Genomic DNA, 25630 nt, shown 5'->3' with positions numbered 1-25630 from the left:
ATAAATACCTATACGTGCAAGTTCATAGCAGCATTACTCACAATCGCCAAAAGGCAGAAACAGCCCAAATGGCCAACAGATGAACGGAGAAACAAAATGTGGTATGGCGGTATAACGGAATATCGCTCGGCCATAGAAAGAAATGAAGTACCAATATACGCTACAACATGGAAGAACCTTGGAAACATTCTGCTGCGTGAAGAAGCCAGACACAAAAGCCACATATTGTATGATTCCATGCACATGAAATGTCCCAAACGGGCCAATCCATAAAGACAGATACATTAGTGGTTGCCAGGGGCTGGGGGGAGGGGGAGCGAGGAACAAGGTTAGTGTGGATGAGGTTTTCTTCTGGGGTGATGGAAATGTTCTGGAATTAGAGAGGTGGGAGCTAGGAAATGCCACTGAATTGTTCACTCTCAAATGGTGATTTTATGTTACATGATTTTCACCTCAAGAAATAATATTTTTTAAAGGTACCGCTGCGCCCTGAGCCCACTGAATTCTCCCCGTGACATTCTTCCTTCGTCCTGGCTTTCCAGTAGGTTTAACCAGGCACAGCTTACCCTTCCCGAGAGCCTATATTTACAGACACGATCCTCAGGACACCCCACAATGTCCTCTGCACCTCCCTGTTAGGGGAGTGGGAGCAGGCCATCCCCACCTACTTCTAGGCTGTTCCCAGGACCCTCACCCAATAGGTGTCAGAGAAAGGCCACTCCTTCCGCCTCCCGTCTCGGGTCGCAAGACTCGTGATTGATTTACAGTCCCGACCACAGTAGAACCAGGAGCCTGCAAGCGCCAGCACCAACAATCCCTCTTTAACCCACGTGAGCACATCCAGTTTTCATATATAGAATTCATAGCAGATGTCTGGGCTTCCATTCCGATAGCCTGTATTTTACACCGTTCACATGGTTACACTCAGCACAACCCCACTCAAGGTAATCCAATCCCCTGCTCCTACAGCAAAAGCAGCAACATTTTTCAGACATGCCTTGTTGATATTCACCAAGCGTTACATTGCTCACGGGAGCAGGCTGGGGCCGAGACACAAACTATGGATTCATCAGGCAGGAATGGTCCTGTGTCCCGCACCGGTCCCTGTGGAAGGCCAGAAACAGAAGACAGCATGGGGCCACCTTCAAGGAGCCTACAATTTAGTCGGGCAGGACACACACCACACATGCACATGTGCAGTTAACCACCTAAGCAAGAAGGCAGATGAGTGACATGCCAGGAGGTGCCTGGGGCCAGGAGGAGAACGAGCTGTCAGATGGACCTGGCAGGCTTTCTGGAGGAGGAAGAGCTGGCTGTGGGTGGCCCTGGCAGGCTTCCTGGAGGAGGGGAGACTGGAGCCTTGAAAGATGAACAAGACTTAGCAAATGCTGAGCATGCCCTGGCCTGACACCAAGATGCATCTACGCACTCAAGTTAATTAATCCCACTCACAACGGCTCATAAACAACTTCCCTGACGCCTAACAGCTCTGAGCGCCTCTTAGCTTGAGTCTCTCAAACTGGTTATTCACACAACCCACCCTGCACACCATCTCGTACCCCCCCTCCCATCCCCAGAGGCAGGAGTTCTTCCTTGCCACTTCTGCCAGGTGCCACACCTCCAGGTATGCCTGAGTCCGCGCCCACCTTCCCTCCACTGTTCTCCTGCTTGTCCAGCCCTGCGCCAGGAGCACCACGTGCCCAAGTAAGAAGATTCTGGGACCAGCCGGACGTCTGGAGAGCCAGTGCCTCCCTCCATCACCTCCCTCAGGATATCCTGGCTGTGAGGGCCACTACACCCCCCCGACATGTTTCACAACCAGCTTCCCAAGTTCCACAGAACCTCTGTTGCAATTTTTTAGAGCATTTTTAGTTTATACAATATGAAAAAGCAAAAAATATCACAGCTTAGCTGGGGGGACAGAAGCATATACAGTGATGCTTTATTGTGTGAAAGCCTTAATGCTTTAATGGTTTAATAAGTGATGGTGGGAGACCGATGGACGTGGTGGTTGCACACCACTGTAAATGTACTTAACGCTACTGAACTGGACACTTAAAATGGCTACCGTCATGCGGTGTGTCATGCGGGGTCTCTGGTCCTGCTCCCCACACAAGAACACAGGATATGGTGAGGCCAAAAAGGAACACCCAAGGAGCCATAGGTAGGGGAGTCATAGCACTATCGTCTCGCTGGCGGCTGGGTTGGAGACACAGGAAGCAGGAGCCACACAATCTGCAAACTGCCGTCCACTTTTCTCTGTCAACCAACCCCACTTGCTAGCTGCAATCCACTCTTGCTAGCTCAGCCACCATCTGCTTGCTAGCCCCCATTTTCTGCTAGTGTAGCCATGGCAGTTATATTAGTGGCCAATGGCTCACTAGTTACAGCTGACGGCCAACTAGCCACAGCTGATGGCCATCCAATTGCAGTTGATGGCCATTTACTACCTGAGCCAGCACCTTTCCACGTGAGGCCGAGAGCCTGGAAACTGCACTCCTGGCTCTGTCCCCACAGCCACCATGGTAAATTTCATGTGATGTGTATTTTAACACAATTCGAAATAATACGAATAAAAATTGAGAGTGTCGTAATGTTATAGATTATTATAAGCTACTAAAAAGAATTACTTAGGACTATAGTCGCAGCTTCATTTAGGATTTTGTCTTTAAATGTTGGCTGGTCATTAATGCATGTCCACATCATACTATTTATTCTGTTATTTAAGCCAGTGTAGACTCATCTACTCCTGTGTCATTAAATGGGTTGAGACCCAACATGCCCTTTGATTTGATGTTCAGACTTTCCTAGATTTGGACAGTGACAGCCCCTTTGTGCTGGCACGTGTGTCCTCTTGGCATGCCCCTATCGTGCCCGGAGGGTTACTTTCTGGCACAAAAATATGTTCCAGGCTCCCATACACTTTTCCCTCCCTGCCCCGGCCCTAGAATCGGCCTTTTCTCTGGTTCTCTCACTGGGAACGAGCTTTCGCAGCCAGAGCTGGGCACTCGGTGTGCTCACGGCTGCTGGGAGCCACTGCCTGCGGGCCTGCTCAGTAGACAGCGCCAGGAAATACACCCACAGCCTCTCCTCGTCCTTCACGGGCCCCCTATCTGAGTCTGCGCCTAGTCGCGAAAATGCATTTATATTCCTCCAATCAATACCCACGCAGCCTTTGTGACCGCTTGTCGTGCAGGGGACCCCGCTCGCTGCGCCATTTGTCAGGCAGGGAGGCCTGCGGGGTCTCTGCTCCCGCTCCCCATACAAGAACGCAGGATATGGTGAGGCCAAAAAGGAACACCCACGGAGCCATAGATGGGGGAGTCATACCACTATACTCTCACTGGAGGCTGGATCCACACTGTCCGCAAACCGCCATCCACGTTTGCCAGCCCAGCCGCCATCTTCTTGCTAGCCCCCATTCTTCCTCTCTTCTCTCTCTCTCTGCTAGCGTAGCCACAGCAGTTATATTAGTGGCCAATGGCTTACTGGTTACAGCTGACGGCCAACTAGCCACAGCTGATGGCCATGCAATCACAGTTGATGGCCATTTACTACCTGAGCCAGCACCTGTCTATGTGAGGCCGAGAGCCTGGAAACTACTTTCTGGGGCTCTGCCCCCACACCGCTCTTGGACTCTGGCACGAGGAGGGGTGGTGAAAGGCTGAGTCTCCCCACACACGTTCCCAGCTGAGAAGGACCAAGTAGCCCTGCACCTCCGTGGCTCCCCCCTCATGCTGTACACGACTGTCCTCTTTGCAGTGGAGCTGGTGCCACGCAGCTCGCGTCCCCATGCCCGGTCATCGCCGTGTGAAATGGCTCCCAGGCCCGGAGCGGAAGGGCTGCCATGTGCTGAGCGGAGAAACGGTGTTGGGTGAGCTTCACGCAGGCCTGGGTGATAGCGTGACTGGCTGTGTGTTCAGTGCTCGTGCATCAATAAGCTACATTAAATCAGGTGTTTTTAAACAGAAACACACGTGAAACAAGATTGTGTACTGATCAGTGCACAAAAAGGTTGTGACCAGAGCCCCGCAGGAATCTAACCCTGTATTTTCCGCTGGGAGCAGTGGTTGGGTATCTGCGAATTCAGTGTTTGCTGTGGCGAGTTTATAGACATAACTGAATAGGAAGAATGGACTGCATGTAATTGTTTCTTCATATATTTCTTCCTCTGTGTGTGTGTATGCACACATGGTACAATCTATGAGTTCATGGCGGTCCTTGGAATTTTAAATATTTCCACAGGGTACTTTCTAATCTTCCCCATTTCTACGCTTGCCAGTACCTTTTCCAAAGTGGAAACCTAGCTTTTGGGATTATCTACATATCTACTTATTTGCTCAACAGAATCCACTCCCAACCACTCCCACAGGCTCTGCTGGCCTGACACCTCTCTCCCCGCTCCCACCTTTCTTCTCAGACCTGGGTATCCCCGGCCACGTCACCACTGGCATCTCTATGTGACACCCCCTCCCCACCCCACTTCCTCAAACACCAGGCACCAACATTTCTGCACCAGGAAGGGATGGGAAGAGCACTGTTGGAAACGGTACTGAAATTACAGATCAATTTAGGAGACAGTGACCTCTCGCTGATACTGTCTGCCTATCCATGAACATTTATTTAGGTCCTCCCAGAGTGTCTTTCTATAAAATTTTATTATTTTTTTGCATGCAGACTTGCACATTATTACTTCACTATAATTCTAGTTCTTTTAAATGAAGTTCCAATCATCGTGTTTTTAAAAAGAGAAATAAAACTAACATGACTATCACAGAGACAGACGGCAAAATTCCGGTGAATCTAATAATAAAACATGAAACCTCAAAAGACACTTGGACTGGGGTCAACGTTTAAGGCGACATGGGAGCCTCCCCATCCCCAAGCAGGAAAGTTCTACTTCCCCTCTAAGAGGAAATGAGGGAAAGCATGAGAAGCGCTGATCTGGCCAAACTGCTGGGGACCAAGGAGAAATCTGTGCGGTCCCACAAGTGCACGGGAGGTAGACACTTAGCTCACAGAGGTTCAGTCCCTCTGCTCCAAGGGCAATATAAGAACCATGCACTTGACTGCCAAGAACAAAGCTCAGAGATCTAACGATGAATGGAAATGGCACTGCTGTACCATTAGCAGCATTCTCAGAAAATCATACCTCAGCTTCTCAGGGAACTTTGTTAATTAAGGGGGAAGAAATATTAAACACCCACACTCACTTTTATGTGGGCAGTTCCTTGAAGCCAGGGACCTGCCACCCCACATTTCCATCCTCGGGACCCAGCTCGCGGGAGACGCTCAGCACCTGTGCCGCTCCCACTGGGGGGCTGAGGGGGTCGTGGGCAGAGGTCACACAACTCCAGGGGCAGAATGCCATGTTATCTCGAGCTTTTACCAACTCAGACAGGCTCGACTCGACGACACAATCCTGCAGTTGTCCATATATTCTAAAGGATAGACTTGACATTTACAACAATAATAAAACCTTAGGTTTCCTTTAAATGAGCAGATGTCCTGCCTTTTATGGAAAGCTCAGCAAAGTCAAACTTGCAGGCCTGAGAGGGCCCAGCCAGAGCGGAATTCTCGATAACATCTCCAAATGCCCCAGAGTGACTCCACTCCCCCGGCTTCCACCTCAGCTGAGCTATCATAGCCCCCCAAAGACTCCCCCATTCATCAATCCACCTCAGGACCTGCTAAGAAAGGGAACACCCCCAAATTCTTCTCCCGGCCCCCCAACCTGGCCACAGTCCCCCTAGACTCCCCAGCAAGGACACTCCTCCCCCTCTCCTAACCCCACCCCCACCCCCACCTCCACCTCCCACTCCCACCAAGTCTCCAGAAGACCTCACGCTGTCTGCCTCCACGCCATTAGCCGTTCCCACCCCCACAAAACCCTCCCCGGTCTCTACACCTGGCCCAGGTGAAAGCCCGCCCAGCTAGCCCCACCTCCCCTGAGCTTGCTGTCTGTACCCTCCCCGACAGGGCCCACACCCCGCCACCTCAGGGCAGGGATGGCCGATGCCACCCACTGGGCCCCATGCAGAGCAGGGCACAGCTGCCAAGGGGTTTCTGGCAGAGGGCCCTCCTTCCACCCTTCCCATTACAGGTGCTGCCACGATAAGGATCGACCAATGATCTGTGAGCTGCTGACATTTGCATAAAAATAATGAATAAATACCATATTTAGCTTCAAATGGGGACATGCAGCCAAGGTGGGCCTACGACGGGAACCCCTTCCCAGGGGCCGCCTGCCTCATCCCAAAACAAGGCTGCTCAGGTTGGAAAGGGCTTTTATTACAACAAGGGTGGGGAGTTCAGAATACACAAAACTAGGATGGTGCCTCCTGGGCCAGGGCAGGTGGGTGAAGGCTGGGAAGCAGATGCAGGAACCTTCCAGAACACTGCAAGGTCTACACTTGACCTGGGTTAACGCAATGAGCTAGGGACATTCATCAAGCTGTGTGACATCACTGGCTGTAAAACAAAGGCCGCCACCTCTGGTGCCCACCTGCCCTGCCCCAGCTCAGCACAGGGTCTGTGTCCTGCTCCCTACATTCACCTGGCACCTGCCCAGCTCCTGGAGCCTCCACACCCCTACCCCCCTACCCCACCTCACCCCCACCCCCACTTTCCTCCAGACACACATTTGCCCCAGGACCCTCAGCCAAGCCCGGGCTCCCAATGCAGTTTGGAGCTCGTCCTCTTCCTCCCAGTTCAGTCACCCAATCTCTGCTGTCCCCCAGCCCCCCCATCCTAGTTTCTCTAATCCTAACACACACACACACTCACATACTCGCATGTGTGTGCACGCACACAGCCCTATAGGAAGGCGGCAATTAACCCTGAGGGCCAGGCAAAGTTTCCAGAGCAGGGACCATATTTCAAAGGTCAGAGAAGCAGGCGAGCAGGAAACGGTCAGGGTCAGGTTTGCTGGGTGGAGCAGGAAAGAAGAAATCAGTTGCAAAAGATAAAAAGAAAATGAGGTCTCTTGTTTCCAACACCTTACAGCACAAAGAAACAGGACGTAGGCCTCCATTACACAGGGAGATGGGCTGGGGCGGGGGTTGTCCCCCTGCATGGGGTGGAGGGCTGTGGCCCTGGGGCAGGTGAGAGGACACTGCCTGTGCCAAGGACAGGACTGAACCTCTGCTCGAGGAAGAGCCTGGGTCGGCCGCTCTGGAAAGTCCCGGGAGACAAGCAAAGGCCCAGGACCTGACGAAGGGCCACTCTGTGCCTGCCAGAGGGACGCCAGGGTGTCAGTCGGGCAGCCCACTGCTCCCAAAGGTCACTCTGAGCGCCCCGACCCTGGCCCAAGTGACCTGGTGTCGTGCGGGGAGGCCTGCGGGGTCTCTGCTCCCGCTCCCCATACAAGAACGCAGGATATGGTGAGGCCAGAAAGGAACACCCACGGAGCCATAGGTAGGGGAGTCATATCACTATATTCTCTCTGGAGGCTGGATCCACACTGTCCGCAAACCGCCATCCACGCTTGCCAGCCCAGCTGCCATCTTCTTGCTAGCCCCCATCCTTCTCTTCTCTTCTCCTTCTCTCTGCTAGCGTAGCCACAGCAGTTATATTAGTGGCCAATGGCTCACTGGTTACAGCTGACGGCCAACTAGCCACAGCTGATGGCCATGCAATCACAGTTGGCCATTTACTACCTGAGCCAGCACCTGTCTATGTGAGGCCGAGAGCCTGGAAACTACTTTCTGGGGCTCTGCCCCCACACCTGGGTTCCCCCAGGAGTGAATGTGTGGCCTAATTCCCACACAGAGAGGGTCACCCCCAGCCCAGGGGATGCCTATCAGATGGTCATCAAGCCCCCCACCTTTTAAGTCTCAGCCACCCGTGCCCAGCCCCCAGCCTACACTCACATGGGACAGCAGACCCTAGAGGGATGGGCAGAGGAAGAAACTAGCGTCTGCTGCGGGCCCACTGTGCGCTCCCACCCTCTAGCTGCCCCTGCTTATCCTCGTGACCCCACAGGTGAAGAGCAGTCTTATCTCATTTCTTAGCCGGAGAATCCAAAGCTCCAACAGGTGGAGCAGCTCAGGAGGCCACGCAGCACACACGTGACAGGCGGGGGCAGGCTTCCGGGCCCCCTGACTTTTTGCTCCACGACCTCTCACCCTGCCACACATCACCCTACAGACTCTGGACTCTGAGCCTATCTGAGGGGAAACAATCCCCAGAGCAACAACAAGCAGCTCAAAGAATGTAAAGCAAACAACTGTTACCAAATCTCTTGATGGGAATGGCCAGGAGCTTAGGCTGAAGGTTCAGCCGTGACACTGGGTCATTCATTCCATGAACTCAGCAGAGAGTGAGAAGACCACCACCCCGAGGTGACAACTGTGAAGAAGCCACACCAAAGCCAGAGTGACAGTAAAGAACAGTGCTGGTGGTGTCACGTGTCACTTAGGGCACAACCCAGCCTACAAGCACCAGTAATGGCCCTCTTTCCTCAACTGTAAAGGGAGCCCAGGTAGAGGGGACACAGCCAGGCATGTAATTACCATTTGAAAGGCCCTGGGAAGTCCCACGGTGAGGAAACCCAGCTCACTTCCATTATCTCAGGATTTCCCGAATGTATCTGACCAATGAATATTTTTTAGTTCAGACGCAGGGTAAAGTGAAATGGAAAACACGAAAGTACAACTCAATCGGATGTGCCAGTAGAGGCCTGGCTCAGCACCCTCACTGCCAGGCCACAGCCGCCTCTGCCCTCTTTCGTGGACTAGAAGACTGACGTCCATCACTGCTCCGCCCCCTACACCGCGAGAAACCGCCTCTGGCCGTGGATGCCTGACTGCCTTGAGGAAGGGGCTTCTCCACCTGGTTACTAGGAAACCGTGTGCAACACACCACCCAGATACACACAAGCCGGTGGTCTCCAGGACATTGGTCCCCACTGACGAGGAAGCGTCCCACCCACCAACACAGCACAAGGCCCGAATGACCCCAATGGACCAGGACCCGAATGACCCCAACGGACCAGGACCCCTGGCCACTGAGCCCCCAGGGCTGCCTCAGTGTTGTCTGGCCTCCAGTCAGACTCCAGCGAGGGGAGGACACATCCCACGCCAGGAACAGTTACCAGAGCCAAATCTCCTTTTCCAAAGCCCAGTCCATTAACAGTGGTGGAAGTCAGGGTCTGATCACGGACCGCTGCTCAGCAGAGATGTTCCTGTGACGGAAAGTGCTTTTCCCTGAAAGCCATTTCCCTACTAAGTATGTTTTTATTGGGCAAATACATATATATTTCACCGCAGTGGCCAGGCAGGTGCTGACAGTAGTGGGGAGCCGGAAGCAGAGGCCCGGGGGCCTGAGAGGGAAGGAAACAGGCAGCCAGGGCTCACCAGCAGGCACCTCTGTCTCTCCCTCTTTCTCACATGCACACACACACACGTGCACACACGTGCGTGCACACACACGCACTCTGCAAGCCCTCACTTCGCAGCCACGGAACCATGGAATGTTACCAGCTCAGTGACACCTACAGTAGGACAAGTTTTTAGGGGCTGTGACATTTGACTTATATCTGCAAATGCGCCTTTTCTCTAATTAGAAGGTTTAGAACAGAGCAGAAAAAAATATGTATTTCAGAGTTCCAGTTTGACTTGCCAGAAACCAGCCTGTTACTGACATTCTTATTTTCGACAAAATATAGCATTCTGATTACATACCATTTCAGTTCAACGGCTCCTGGCTTGCCAGGCTCCCGGAAGTGGCCCGTGGCCACGGCAAAGACTGAGAGTAAAAGTCCCGGGATCAGAGTGACTCGGGGGCCCTGGGGGGGCTGGCTGCTGGTCCATTCTGCTGGAAGGAGAGTCAGTAGCTTTCAGCCAAAGAACTGAGGCCCCATTCAAACGGCCGTCAGGTTCCTACAGGAGGCAGGGCCACCCAAGAGAGTGGTTCTGACGGCACTGACCCTCCCCAGGCCTCAGTTTCCACATCTGCTGAATGAGGAGATTGAGGTCTGGGCTCAGCACCAAGCTTATTTAAATGTACTTGGGGCTCTTCAGCCAATTTCCTTTAGAGATGAAATAAAACACTTTTATAGTTCGAATGACGATAAAGAGGCGGGTAGTAAAGCCTCAGGCTGCCCATTTTAGTGCCCGCGTGACCCTGAGCAAGTTCCTCAAGCCTCAGTTCCCTCATCTCTACAACAGGGGTAGTGATGGCACCCAGCCCCCACAGCGGCAGGAAGGATTAAATGAGTCAATCAATGAACATTTTTTTTTAGAACCTGCCGGTTCCAATGCACACATGCAATAAATGTTAGCTGTTTTTATCTATCAAGTTGAGATATTTGTATCTCGGGTGTTCTAAGGCAGGATGCATTGACCGAAAAATAAAGATTTTCATTAAATGCATGCCCCACGTAAAGCAACCCCATAGATTATTCTTAATGGAGACTAGTTTCCAAACCGCCAAGAGTGCAAGCTTTTACAGGTCTGTTAGCTGTCCTTGGAAATCAACCAAGGAGGCACCTCTGAGGATACTGTGTGTGTATGTGCACGTGTGTGTATGTGTGTGGTTCACAGCCCCTCAAAGGAGCACGTACATGCACACACATACACACACACTCAATCTCAAGAAAACAGCGACAGACGGAGCAGCCAGGGGCCCCACTGGACTCTGGGGACACCCACTCAGTCCTACCTGGCTCTCCCGCCAACTCTACATCTGCACTGTGTCCTAGAGACCTGTCCTTTGGATGGGGACCAGTGTTCGATGCCAGAAAGATGGGGGGGAAAAAAAGAGGAAAGGGGCCAGATCAACTGCAGGTAACAGATCCAGTACCAAGACCCAGACTCCAGGAACGCAACGCAGATGCAAACATTTGGCTAGCTCAAGGCCACCCAGCAAACCCAAGGACCCAGAACAAAGGCCTGCACCGCTGTGGTACCTCTAAGCCACCACCCTGCAAGTTACCACCATGGGCCAGCAGACCGCCCAACCCCTGACAGTCAGCGGATCTCTACCCGGGCTGGCAGAGACCGGCCGTTTCCCCCCAGGCGGGAGAAGCCCTCCCCAGGCCCACTGGCGTTTTCCCCGCGTGCTTACAGAGATCTCATTGTTCTGCCTGCAGAGGAAACTGGAGAACTGAGCTCAGAGTGCATTTTGGAACTGGCAGAAAAGAACATCTGGGAAAGGAAACACATTTCAGAAACAAACATACCTTTGTACCAGCTTTTATTTTCTTGAAGTGTTGCACAAAAATCATAATAATGAAGACGTGCCAATTTTACCATCACACTGCAAAATCTCCTTTCTATGGGGCAAAATTGGGAGGCTCTGCTTTCAAATGATCTACCGTTTCTAGGGGAAAAAGCAGCCACCTGGGTGCCGAGGTCCACAGGCTGATACCCAGAGCCAAACAAAAACACCTCAGGCTCAAGACACGTCTGTCCCATGCAACGTGGACAAATGAAAACCATCACATGAAAGAAAACTCAAACGCCCTCCCCGTGGTTTGCTTGTAACTGCTTGCCTGCTGGTACCTGCTGAAGCCTCTGACGTGCTGACGTTCTTCGAGGAGCTGGCATCTCACCGAGTACCCATGTGGGTTTGGGGGCTGCCTGTAAATTTCAGCACCCAGCACCAGCTCTGATTATCCCGGAAACCAAGCTAAGCGTCGGGTCTGGAGGTTCGCAAGAATGAGGAGACGCCCATAATTAGGGTTCTGCAGGGCCTAGGGGAACTCCCCCAGTGTGCCAGGGACTCTGCAAACAGGTCCATAAAGATGAAACAGAATTCCCCACAGAGAAAATCGGACGAGCTCCAGGGAGGTGTCCCTTTCTCTACCCCAGAGAGCCCTTTCTGAGTCACAGCGAGTGAGCTGCTCCCTGCAATTGACATCACTTGTTCCTAACAGGAGATGGGACTATTGTCACCTCATTTTACAGACAAGGAAATTGAGGCAGAAGGGGACAAAGTAACCTGCCCAAAGTCACACTTAGCTAATCAGGGAAGATCAAATGCCCAGGTTCTTCCCACAGTACTTGAAATTCATTCATTTTGCCTAACGGGGCAACCGAATGACCTGGATCTCTGTGCAGAAGGGTGGGACTAGAGCCGCATCCAGACAGTGGATCTGCCCCCCCAGGCGCTGCAGGGACCCTCCCCTATGCCCATGAGGAGGCACGACCCATGGCCTCTGTCGGGGTCCCCACAGGACAGTTGCCGCCCACCACCTGACCGCACGCCCTCATCCTGTCCAGCACAACCCTCTGTCCTCCAGAATAAGAAACGCACGCTGCAGCCGATGCTTCAGAGAAGCAGCCGGGCCAGGCTGGTGGGTCAACAGCCCCTCTTGCTCACCTCTGGGGCGCCCAGAGCAGGTTGGGCTTAGGTACTGCAGGCAGGCAGGATGGACAAGGCCCGCCTGCTCTCTTCATACTTATAAACAGCGGGAGAGGGACACCTGAACCAGATACATCCCTGTCACTCGGGTGCCTCACCCATCATGGATTGGGACAATTTCCTAACTCAGCTCAGCGTTCCGATACGCTGCACCATCCTGCCCAACCAGGCCGCCACCAGCCAAGGCGGGAAGGGAAGATAACCGCTGTGTAGGACATCGGGCAAGGTCCCCATCCTCCTCAGACTCAGTGTTCCCATCTGTAGGACAGGGGCATGGACACACCGAGCGCTAAAGCCACACAGAAACCCAGGAGCACGACTCCACATTCCCCCGGGGACACCCCTCACGGGGACCACACGGGTGCCCTGGGGATTCTAAGCATGGAGCTACACGTCTCCTATGCGACAGGGCCTAATGCTCCTAAGGGAGCGCCTGCCCCTCACTGCTTCACTCTGCAAACCCACGTCCCGTTCTGAGCCTCATCGGCGGCCATGGAGACAGAGCTGGCCTCCCTGCCTTCAGGGCTGGTATGAAAGTCGGAACAGTGGAAGAATAACCTGCCAGGCCGCAGGAGGCCAGCCTGCAGGGAGAGAGGCCACTGTGCTTTCCCCAGAGGGAGAGACGCATCCAGGTGGCACAGGAGCCAGGCCCGGGCAGCAGGCACGGGAGGACAGCACTGCTCTCCCTTCACAGCCGTCAACTCCGTCGCACACCGCTGGCCGAGGGTCAGCTTGTGCTGTACTGCTCTCTGGCCCCGCCTGCGCCAGCCATGAGGACGGGGCCCCTGCCTGCCTGTGCCCATCCTGCTCCCAGGAGCCTAGTTCTGTGCCGGGCACACAGGAGCCAGTCAGCACACACCTGCTAGAGGCTTAAGTTACTCCAGGGCTAGAGGCAACAACAGGAAGTCAGGAAAGCCAGGCGCCTGCCCAGCCAACAAGAGGCAGGTCCCACCTGGGCTCGTGGACAGAGGGCAGGTGCGGAGAGAGGGCTCCTACCCCAGGCTGCAAAAGAGAGGGTAGTGGGCTGCACCCTCCACGTTACAGACGCGGCCTGGCACACGGCCCGAAGAGCAGCAGCTCTCAGAGTACCTGCTGGGCACAGAGCCCAGTCAGCAGTCTAAGGGAAAGGTACTGACCATCCGAGGGACGCCGGGCTCCCTCCTCTGCCTTCAGGGGGAAGCTGACCAAGTGGGAAGGGGAAGGGCTGCTGGTCAGGCCTCAGCCCTGCGAGCCGGCCAGGCTGGCTCATTAGCAGGCTGTCAGGGAAGAAAGGCAACAGGGGAAGAAGCAAGCAAGGTTCCTAACGATGTCCTGAGCGGCAGGGGGTACACTGGCAATGCCTACAAATAGACGGATGGTCTCCAGATGAAGGCGTGAAGCAGAAACGCCCGATGGCCACACCTCTGACGGCAGAGGCCGGACGAGTGCGCCTTCAGACTCCTGTATCTACTCCCCATCGCAGGGCTCCAGAGCCCACGCCACCAGGCCTCCAGCTACAAAACAAATGCCAGCTAAACCTAGGCAAGGAAACAGATTCGGTCCTGGAGGCAATTAACCAACTCAACGCTCCACCTTCTAATCAGTGATGGGCAGAGGGGTCCACCCAGCTGAGATGGTTTCCACCAGGCTGGCCACCTTGCAGTTGAGTAGAACATGATTCCAGGACCCCGAGGGCTCTCTCCCCAGAGAATAATAATTGCCATAATAATCCTAATAACTAATAATTATTGAGCGCTCACCAAAGGCGGCCTGTGCGAAGCACTTTACGGCCTCGCCCCACTGCATCCTCAGGCCTGTCTGTGTGGGGGCGCTATGATTATACCCCAACGGGTGAGGAAACGGAGGCCCAGAGGGGTTAACTTTCTTGCCCACGGCGGCAGAGCTGAGTGGAGCCAGGAATGTGAGCCAAGCCGGAACAGGTGGAGGGGCCCTGGATTCCAGGCCCAGGGGCTGGGCGGGCTCGCTGCTGGGATTCCTCTGGCAGCCCCCTCAGCTGTTCACAGCAAAACTGGGGGGGGGGGGGGGGCAGCCAGGAAGGAGGCTGGGGCTCAGCGTGGCCTCAGTCTGGAGGTGCCTGAGACAGCGGCTCTGCTCGGAGGCCAGCACACACCATGCCACGGTGGCCTGAGGCGTGCCCACTGGTGAGCAGGTTGGGCTTAAGTACTACAGGCAGGCAGGACGGACAAGGCCCACCTGTTCTCTTCACACTTACAAACAGCGGGAGAGGGACACCTGAACCAAATACGTCCCTGTCACTCGAGGGCCTCACCCATCGTGGACAGAATTCCGATATGCTGCACCACCCTGCTCTGCTGATGAGCTAGTGAAGCTTGGAAAGACTCTGAACCTCCCCTTCCCCCACCCCCACCCCCGTCAAAAACACAACACCCCCTGAGATCCCAGACACTTAAGCCCCTATCATGGTAAAATCGGATTAGTCATTAAATGCCTGGAAAGCCTGTAAAACTGCCCCCTCACAGGCCCACGGTGGAGCGGTTCCCTAACACCATCCTTCGGCACAGCCCCCAGGGTGGGGGCTAGCGCGTGGGGTGGGGTCCCACCTTCGGCCACATTCCATCCTGGCCCCTCCACCTGTTCCGGCTTGGCTCACGTTCCTGGTTCCATGCAGCTTTGCGGTCGTGAGCAAGAACGTTAACCTCTCTGGTCCTCGGTTTCCTCACCTGTTGGGGTATAATCATAGCGCCCCCACGCAGACAGGCCTGAGGATGCAGTGGGGTGAGGCGTAAAGGAAGGTCTTGGTGCACGGAGGACGCTAAGGAAGGTCCGTCCATGTGCTCGGGAGCTGGGCACACAGAGACACACGCCAGCAGGAGAAGGGCTGGCCTGGGAGAGAGCTCCGAGGGGGCCTGTCCGGAGCGAGCGCCTGCCTGAAGCCCAGGGCTCCTTCACAGCCAGACCGGCCTGGAGCCTGGAGCAGACCCGCCTCACCCTCCAAAACAGTTATTCCCACCTGGGGCCACAGCCCAAGGAGCCACGAGGTGTGCTGGCTCCGAGAGGTGCTTTCAACGCTGAAAAGCCAAATGGAAACTGCTGGGTGAGGGAATAATGGAAACCCTGCAACAGAACGCCAACCAGATCTGCTTGGCAATCGTGCACGTCTGGGATCAATAAGCAGGAAAGTTTATTATTTAACAAACGTACTTTCCTTGAAAGTATACAATCTCTCAACCAGAGGGAAATTGTTTAAAAAACTAGAAATGGGAGCCCAAAGGATGGAAACTGCTCTCTCTCCTGCTCTCCTATCTCGAGCAATCCTCCATACATCTCACCGTTCGCTGCTCAAGCAACTTCTGAGCAGTGGGGAAATTAACTGAAAACACGCAAGCCTTCAGCCGGCCACCCCACCAGCCTGCTGCACATTGTGTGGGGAACACGCAGAGACCACCCTGGGCAGCAGACAGACCCACACTGGGCCCACCCTGTCTCCAAGCCTCCCCGCGGACACAGCACCCTGCACCCAGCCTAGCAGATCGAGGACCTGGGCAAAGGATGACATGCTTTAGGGCTGCTCTGGTCACAGGTATCAGCCAGGTGGTCACCAGCTCCGCAGGGAGAGGCAGTGCTGTGGCCACAGCCTGCACCAAAATGACCGGGGACATACTCCCGTCTGGGCAGAGGACACAAACAAGTCCCCTGCACTGGAGGCTGCTCCCTGGCAGGGCTAGAGGTCCAGCATCTCAGCCCTTGTGAGCTGACACTCCGCTTGTCCCCCGGGAGAGAACTCTGTGCAAACGCAGGTGACACCATGAAACCAGTGCAAACCCCCCTGCGACACTCCAAGTGGGCAGTCAGCCGTGCACGGGTCCTGCCCAACCTAGGAGCTGCAGCAGAGAGCCAGGCAAGGATGGAGGGCTGCAGCGGCCACAGCAGATGTGATGAGCATCTTGAAGAAGGGGACAGTGGCAGGGGAGGCCACGGCAGCCAGGGCTGGGAACTGGCACTGCCCGCTTGCCCACAATACAGCACAAACCACACCCCCCACACACACACACCCCAGTCAACCAGGCACTAAGCAAACTCACGCAGAGACCTGGGCAGTGACAACTCAGCTGGAAGGCACCCAGACACCAGAGCTGGCCGGGCCACGTGCTCTGGCGGCTTTTAATGCCCCATTGAGCAATTTCCTGAGAGTTTGGCTAGGCAGGTACCGCCTCCTCATCTGGGCTAATGGACGGGTACAGCCTGGGGAAGAAATTAAAGTTGCTCACATTTTGTTCTGGAATGAGCTAGGGGAGGGGAGCAATCATTTACGTGGTAATTATACTTGCCTTTGGGTAACGCTGGAATTAGTTGTGTTAGGGATTGTTTCCTGAGCAGACGCTGGTGTGAGCGAGGCAGCAGGATCGTCTCAGGCAACTCAGCACAAACGTCACCTCTGAAGCACTCCAGGTGCTGACAGAAACCAAAAACGTGCAGACTCGCTCCATCGCAGCCACAGATGAATTTATGGCCACAGCCAGAGACCTGCTTGCTTGTGGGAGACCACCTCTAAAGTCCAGCCCTCGGACACCTGTTGAATGTCACCATGTACCGTCCCCAGATGAAGAGATCAAAGGATAGGCTGACTCTGAAGTTTATCGCAAAAGAGTAAATGTACAAGCGTCCACACAAGGTTTTTCAAAAGAGCAATGAAGGGGGAATTGCACAATTGATCTCAAAATACACTGATGCTACAGAGACTAAAACAATAGCCTACTGATATAGAAAGACACCCACAGGTCAACGGAGAACAGAGGAGTCCAGAAAAAAAACAGCCAAGCATCTGTGGACACTGTACACGAAAGAGTGGCATTTTAAATGAATGGAGATAGGATGAGCCAGTCAGTTAAGGTGTTGGGACCCCTCCCTGTCCACTAACTGAGGGGGGAGGAGGCAGGGACAGTTCATACTGTGCCCCCCGCCTTACAAAGCAGACAGAAGAATGTCTGAATACAAAACACAAAACCCAGAGAAAAACCTAGGAGAAAAAACCATATAACAATTGATGTCCGTACCAAATAAAGAGTCCCCACAAAGCAATAAGAAAAAGATAAACAACTTGACAGAAAAATGGGCTAAGGATAAGAGTGGGCAATTACGCAGAAAAATAAATACAAATGGCCAATCAGCCAGTAACAAGGGAAATGCAAGTCAAAATGTATTATAGTTTTAACCAAATTGATTTTAAAAAATAGAATCTGGTAATTGCTGGCTTTGGAGAGGATACGGGAAAGCACATTCTCTCACTGATGCCTGGTAGGGTATAAATTGGGTATAAAATTCCTCCAAAAGGGCTTTTGCACACATGAAAATGGGTACAATGTTTAAAAGGGCCTTTGGAGGAATTTGTGAGTATCTTTGTAAACTTATAAACGGATATACTCTTTGACAGGGAATGTATCCTACAGAAATGCTTGTATACACGTGCACAGGTGAGAACCATGCTGTTCACTGCGTCAGGCCTTGCAACAGAGCCTGGAAAAACGTAAATGCCCTTGAACTGGGTCAAGGCCTGACATATGGTACACCCGTACTGTGAAACAGTACTTGGCTTTTAAAAAGAATGACGACCTACAAGTAAAGATACAGAAAACGGTTTTGATACATTAGCAAGTGAAAAAGACACGCTATAGGATGATAGGGGGTGACTGGATTTATGTAAAAGATAGGAGTACACGTTCAAAAAAATGTAACACGTGAAAAAAATGTATTAAAGGTCTGGTCATCTTGGAGGAGAGAACTGAAACAGGCAACAAACAAGGACACTCATCGTCACAAAAGAGGGGACCATGGTTCATGCTTAAGCCGTTTACATGTATTCATGGATGTCTTGCATTTAAAATACATACAGAGGGTGCCAAAAAAAAAAAGTATACACATTTTAAGAAAGGAAAAAACTGTATTAATTGTAATACTCAGTATATACCAATAACAAAAGATGAATACAAGTCACATATGACTTCTGCGATCATAAGAGGTGCTCAAAGTGGTTCCCATCAGCGTCCATACACTTCTGATTACAGCCAACTACTGCGTGAGCATCGATACCATCTCTTAAAAACGTGTGTACATTTTTTGGGTACCCCCGGTATATATTTGTAAAAAAAAGTGGCCAACAAGCACATGTAAAGATGCTCAATGTCATTAGCTACCAGGAAAATGCAACTCAAAGCCACAACCAGGTACCACGTCACACCTACTAGGACGGCTGGAACTGAAAAAGGAGAAAAGAAGTGCTGGCCTGGATTGGAGAGACTGGAATTCCTGTGCGTTGCAGATGGAAATGCAAAATGGTGTAACCTCTGTGGGAGACAGTTTGATGGTTCCTCAAAATGTTAAACAGAGAACTGCCCCTGTGATCCAGCAATTCCAAAAGTTCAAGCAGGGACTCAAACAGATACTTGTACCCCCATGTTCACAGCAGCATTCTTCCCAATAGCCCGAGGTGGAAACAACCCAAGTGTCCATCAGGGATGAACGGATGCACCAAGTATGCTCTATCCACACAATGGAATATTATTCAGTCATAAAAAGGAACGGTGCTTCCACACACACTACAACTTGGATGAACCTCGAAAACATTACACGGAAAGCAATAAGCCAGACACAAAAAGACAAATAGTGGCCGACTCCACAAGGAGGTACCTAGAGTAGATAAATGCATAGACACAGAAAAGCCGATTAGAAGTGCCCGGGGGCTGCAGAGCAGGGGGAATGGAGAATGCTTAACGGGTGCAGTTTCCATCTGGGGTAACAAAAACACTGGGGAATAGACAGAGGTGATGTTTGCACAACACTGTGAATGCAATTAATGCCACTGAATTGTACACATAAAAATGGTGAAAATGGCAAATTTTATGTCACATATATTTTACCACTATAAAAAAGTGGCTCCGAATTTAAAAGAATCGAAAGGGAAAGGGGGAAGGCAGATCCCAGGACAGTAGTTTTTCAGCCAGGCCAGCAGAAACCGCCAGATCTAAGGATCCCCAGCGGCCCACACCTGCTCCCATGGGGCGCACGGTGTGCCGTGCCAAGCCTGAGGGGATCCTGGGGACAGTTCTGGGCCTTGGCTCCAGGGACAGTTCCCTATGTCACGGCACCAAGCAGAGCCCACATGGCCAGACACAGGAGGGTAAGTGTCAGCCTGGCGAGGGCTGGTCAGCCTGCCCACTCGGCCCACCCCTGCTGCCCAGTCCCACAGAGAAAGCCTGAACACTACCAGCTTGGACCCTGAAGCTTCACACAGCCCCCTGCAGTGGGTACCATTGTCATCATGTTTTACAGATGAAGAACCTGAGGCACAGCAAGCTGAGTGACCTGCCAGCCTCACACGGGCAGTCGGGCAGCTCGGCCCCTGGGCCCTGACTCCAGGGCCTCTGAGGACATAGTTCTGATGACCACCAAAGGCCTTGTGGGCAATTGTGAGTGCTGGCGGGGCCGTTGGCAGAATGGCACAGTGCGGTGGCCAGCGAGGGGCCCAGACGGGGAGGTCCGGCTCAGCCACACGCTGAGGCTCTGGGTCCAGGCCAGCCTGCAGGCCACCACCTCGCTATGCCTCTAGAGAGCCCTGTCTACCCGTCCCGGCCCAGACAGCCCCCTCTTAAGCTGCACGGTCCCAGCGCACCCAGCACTGTAGCGCCAGAGGGCAAGAGACTTCCTGGGAGAGGGGCCTTCATCAGATTCTCCGAGGCGCATGAGACACCCCCAAAAGGCTAAACCACTCTCCTCCCTGAGCAAATCCTCGCTTCAGTTTAACCACTAGAAAAATTACTTCGAGGCAAACTGAAAGCACTCAAACAGTGTATGTTGAATTAAATACCGACCAATAAAGCAAATAAAACACCCAGGAAGTAGTATCTCCCCACCTCCTCACAGATAACGCCACCATGACAACCTCCAGGGGGTCCAGAGCAAGAGACAAAGGACATGTGACCTGGGCACAGACTGATCACCACCTGAGGTTCCAGTGCCACGTGGCTGCTGCTACCTCAAGAGCACGAGGCAAATACTCCCAGGCAGGGTGAGCCAGTGGGCAGGCCAGCGGAGAGCTAACTGTCCCCTACTGGGTGACAGGCAAACTGGGACAAATTAGAAACCAAAGACTGGCCCCAGAGCCACACAGATAACCGGCCTGCTCGGGGCTCAAGACTGGGCAGAACTAATGTGGGCAAGGGTGTGCCCTGGTTGGCACGTGCCCCACATGGCTTAGAGGCACAGAGGTTCCCCCACTTACCGGGGAAGGGCCAGCAGCCAGGTCTGCTCCCGGCTGGGGCTCTGGCCTGGATCGGGGCTGCTAGCCACCCTTCAGGGGCAAATGAGCACCAGACACAGACACCCAACATCTCACACCAACTTCCGACCTCCAACTGGATGAGGGTGTTAGGACTTGGAATCTCAGGGTGCTTTTAAAAGGGAACCTGGAGGCCTAGAACAGAACCTCTCACGTCCTTCCCACAATGGCCTGTCCAAAGAACAACCTCCATCCAGGTCCCTCCTGACACTGGCTCCTGAACCCCAACTAGTTTTGCAGATGACGAAATAGGCCAAGAGCTAGCAAACCGCTTTCCAGAGCTAAAGAGAAAGCAGAGACTGGCCTGGCGCAGCGGGCGGGACCCTGGGCCGGCTCTTTGTGCAACCGCAGCTGCCTCTGCATGTCAGCACTTGGACCTGTGCTGTCCCCGGGACGGCCCTGCAGAGGGGGCCTGTCTCCAGCACACACACCACCACTTTCTGAGCAAATGTGTCAACAGGCCCCCAATGGGAAGGGGCTGGACAAAGCCCCTCACTCCCATCAGAGCCTCCCCGTTTTGAGAGTGGGCTAAGTGACCTCATAAGCCACAAATATCCAGTTTCGCTCAGGGCTTCTGTAACACTGAACATGGCACTGACTCCACCTCCCAGCGCCCCTGCTCCCCCGGAGGCAAGCACCAGCCCTTAACTTGTCCCCTCTGCCCCCTTCCCCATCAGCTCTCACGTCTCTGAACCAAGGCGGGAGGAGCTAAATGCTAATCTGCCCACGTCCTTGCCCAGCCTAAACCAGCTTCCACTGTCCTAACCCCACGGGGCTATCACAGCCCCCAGCCTGTGCCCACTGAGAGAAGTACCCAACAATGGGGGAGTGCAAAAGCCAAGTGTGCTTTATCCTTCTGATGGCATATCATTCAGCCGTGAAAAGGAATGGAGTGCTGACACATGCTCCAAAGTGGATGCACCTCAAAACCGTGAAACTAAATAAGTGAAAAGGCCAGGAGAAAAGATCACATAGCATAGGATTCCATGTAGATGAAATTCCAGAACAGACAGAAAGCCGACTGGTAAGCAGGGGAAATGGGAGCTACTATCTAATGGGAATGGAGGTTTATTTGGGGGTGATTAAAATGTTTTGGAACTTGATAAAAAATGGTGGTTGTATAACATTGTGAATCTACTAAATGCCACTGAATTGTACACTTTAAAATGGTTAATTTTATGTTATGTGTATGTCATCTCAATTTAAAAAAAAAAGGTTAGTTCAACACCTTTCACCTAGGACAGACCTGAATCTAGCGTGCATTTCATATCCCCCCTGACTAAAGTCTTCCAGAAGCTTCCATCGCCTTCTGGCTCACATCCAGACTCTGCAGCGTGATCTGGCCTCTTTCAACTGAGGAGACCACCTGGTCCCTGAGGACAGGGCTCTGGGACTGTGAGGGAGAGCCCCCTGGGCGCCCCTCTTCCCTAGCTGTTCAGTCAGCTTCTTTCTCTACACAGAATGGCTGGCACCAAAAGCTGGGCCTCATCTGTCATTCTATCCCCAGCACCTCACACAGGCGCCAAAGAGTAACATCAACCATAATAAGCGCTGGTACAGCGCCAAGCTCGTGTTACTCACTAAACTCATGGTAGGAAGTATTATATTATTAGCCCCATTTTACAGAAGAGAAAACTGAGGCACACAAAGGGAGAGTTAGCTATCCAAGCTCCCCTACCAAAGTAGGCAGCAAGGTGCAAATTAGACCCCCAGCCACCTGGGCTCTGTCCACACAGTTAAGCACTCCGGTCTCAGTGTCACAGCAATAAATGAGTCAGATAGTAAATGAGATAACCAAGGTCACACAGAGAAGAAAAATCCAGACTGTGTAATAACAGCTTCTAGACCTTCCAGACCAGAAAGATCAAGGACCCCGTTACACAACAGAAACTGCAGCTCTGCCACCACCAGTCCCTCACCCGGGACTGGGATGGTGCCAAGGGTTTCTCACACAGCATTTAATGCTCCCAACAGCCTGGGCTTGGGGGGGAACCAGGTGAGGATACTGGACGCATAGAAGCTAAGTAAGTCATCCAAAGTCAACAAGCTGCTGAGCATGTATGTAAACCAGGTTGGTCTGACCCCAACGCGCCCCCCATTCAGCCCTGACAAGCCCCTGCCATAGGCAGGCAGCCATGCTTGATCCTCACCTGACTGCACCCCCACACACACCCCCGCCCAACCAGTGTGCAAATTCTGGCAAATGCCTGAGCGGTGACACAGTGCTGCTGAAATTAGACGGGTTCCAAATACGACGGGATCTCCACAGCAAATGTTGGATCGTTTGGGTTGACTGGGGAAATGCTTGGATCCGAATGGGAGGTTACAGGCATGGGGGCCCTGCTTTGAAAAGCACAGAGTCCTTTGGGGGGGACTCTCTCAGTGGACTCCACACAGCATTTAGTTTACTCAACAGCCACCCGCTGGGCCCTCCCAGTGGGTCAGGCAGTGAGCATGTGCAGTAACTACCCTGGTGGGGGTGGGGGGTAGACCTGGACAGGCTGGGCCTGGAGCAAGTGCTGTGGGGCCAGAGGGGAGCAGCCTGGGCCATTCCCAGTACCGGGACCAGGAACAAAGGCACTTCCGTGGGCTCACAGCTTCAAATTGCAACAGGAAGCAATCAGGAAAAATAATGAGCTACCAACTTACTGGCTGCACTCCGGACGGATGCATAAATCGAACACAGAAATCAGGGACAAACCATATCAAGAAGAGTCCCAGGAGTTGTCCATCCATGTTAGGCCTGGGTCACCACATCAGCTGGTGCTCTAAAACCCTCGTGCTGACATGCTTCCTAATGTTAAAATAATCAGCTGCATTTCTGCCTCACACAAAACTGAATTCCACACAAGATTCATCTCCTTAGGGGCTCGAACCACACAACGACAGGCATTCGCCTCCAGGAACCGTCACCCCGAAAGGTACAGGAAATCCCAAACTGCAAGGAAGTGCAGATCAACAGAGCAGGCTAAGAAACCCCACCTTTAAAACAAACATCTTCCCAAAAAAACCCTTTTGCCTCCATGTTCCAGGCATTTCCGGAAAGAAAAGGAGCAGCGTTGGCCTGAACTACCCAGATACTGTCATTGTTTTGTCGTCACCTTGTTTTGCTAGTATCAGACATGGCCGAGAAACGTAAACACGTTCCTGAGACAAATTTGGGGTGAAACCACTGACAGTCTCTAGGCTTGGGCTAGGAGGCAAGGGGACTTGAGGAAACCATGGCCTCTCTGCAACGCGCCCCCCCCCCCCAAACCTCAGTGGAGGGGCCACAGCACTGGGAATGTGACCACAGAGCCAGGCCAGTACACCTCGCTGCAATGTCCACAATGGAAATATCCAGAGAGACAGCTGTTTGTCTTGTTTGTCTTGAAGAGGCTCAGACAAAGGCACCCGAGGCCCCCCCATCCCCCAAAAAACCGGCCACCAGCATAACAGCAGCCCCAAGAGCACAGGACTTGCTGGCCGTGTCTACTTGGCCAGCCACACTGCAGAAAAACAACACTCACGTCAGAAGATAATGATTTAGGTAGCGAGAGACTTGCTTCAAAAACCACATGGCAATCTCCAAATTAAAAGAACATGTGTAGCGTTTCGCAGGCGCTTAGGTTTCCTGAGCCCTCCTGACCTCAACTCCACCCCTTGGGACACACCAAAAGTTGAAGAGAAAGGTCCCCAGCCCTCCATGTCCCCAAGGCTGTGCCCAACTGAGGCACCAGCACGCTGCCCCACTACGCGCCCCACCACGCCGTGCTGTGGGACCAGGTCACCCCCGCGGTGGCCCCACACAGTCGGCCCGTGGGGTGGACACGGGCCCGGCGTCACTGTTTGAGGCCCCAGCGGCCAGACGTATCGTCCAGGCACCTGGCAGGTGTCAGTCCGTTTGGAAACCTACTGCGACGCAGATGAAAGGCCAGCGCAACAGGCCAGGCCGCCCCGCGCCCTGTCTCAGAACTTTTTCTGCAACTTAAATCAGTTCTCGGAGCTCGCAGGCCGGCTGCGCGGCCATCGGAAACAGGCTCGCCAAAGCGTTCCCAACGCAGGGCGGCCAGGCCTGTCTCCGGGCCGAAAGTCCCCGCTCGGTGCCTGCCCAGGGTCCCAGCACGGCCTCGCCCGCTGGCTTCACGCGGGCGCACTTCCGAGCGCGCCTCGGGGCCCGGGCAGGTGAGGACCCGCCCGCGCCGCGCCGCACCTGGCGGGGTCGGCGCCGCCTGCGCACCCTCCTCGCCGCCCCGGGACGCTCCGGACGGGCCCGGCGTCCGCGAGAGGGGCCCGGGCGGGCGAGACAAAGGGACCGCGCGCGGCCCCCGGGCAGCGGGGACGGCGGGGAGCAGCGGGGATCCGCGGCGCGCGCCCCAACTCGCCCCCAACTTGCAAAGTGGCTACCGCGCGCCGCGCACTTGGCCGCGGGCCGCCAGGGCGTCCGGGCCATTGTCCCTGCGGCCCGCGCCCACCTACCCGCGGCGGGGGCCAGGCTGCAGCAGAGGGCGAGCAGCAGCAGCGGCGGCGCCGGCCGGGGCGGCGCCGCCTCCATGTTATCCGGGGCCGGCCGGGCCCGCGCCGCGCTCACTCAGGCTCCATGGCGCGGCGCGGCGGCTCCTCGCGCGGCTCCGGCGCCTGCCGCCTCCCCCTCGGGCGCCGCGGACCAGGACGACGGGGGAGGAGGGAGGAGGCGCGGGAGCGGAAGCCGCGCCGCGTCTCCGCCCCCCGCCGCTGCCGCCCGCCCGCGCCCCCCGCGCCGGCCGCGCCCTCCCGCGGGCGCCCCCCGGAGCCGGCCGGCGGCGAGGCGGTCCTTGCGCGCTCTCCCCACGGCCCTCCCTGCGCCCCCCGCCTCCCGCGGGGAAGGCCTCCCAGGCTCCTCGGGGTGCGGGGTCGGGCTCGGGGCTTTCACCCCGCGGGACCCGGGGCCCGGAAGCAGGTGTGTCACCTGTAGGGCCGCAAGTACCTGGTTTTTACCAAGGGGGAAACTGA

At 54.2% G+C, this 25630-nt stretch overlaps 1 protein-coding gene across 1 annotated transcript in view; it reads right to left on the bottom strand.

Annotated features, from left to right (window-relative positions):
* The window catches only part of LRP5 (LDL receptor related protein 5), a 104458-nt gene extending 79136 nt beyond the window's left edge, over positions 1-25322 (bottom strand). Inside the window, exon 1 of the mRNA XM_074336834.2 lies at positions 25118-25322. Coding sequence (XP_074192935.2) covers positions 25118-25193 — 76 coding nt within the window. The 5' untranslated portion in view covers positions 25194-25322. The remainder of the gene's footprint in view (positions 1-25117) is intronic.
* Positions 25323-25630: the final 308 nt, after the last annotated feature.

The sequence above is a fragment of the Rhinolophus sinicus genome, chromosome 14 (genome assembly GCF_057876585.1).
Source record: "Rhinolophus sinicus isolate RSI-liver-muscle chromosome 14, RSI-T2T, whole genome shotgun sequence".
In the NCBI taxonomy this organism is placed as follows: Eukaryota; Metazoa; Chordata; class Mammalia; order Chiroptera; family Rhinolophidae; genus Rhinolophus; species Rhinolophus sinicus.
Note: the sequence above shows the minus strand (reverse complement) of the source record. Positions and strands in the feature narration are given on the sequence as shown.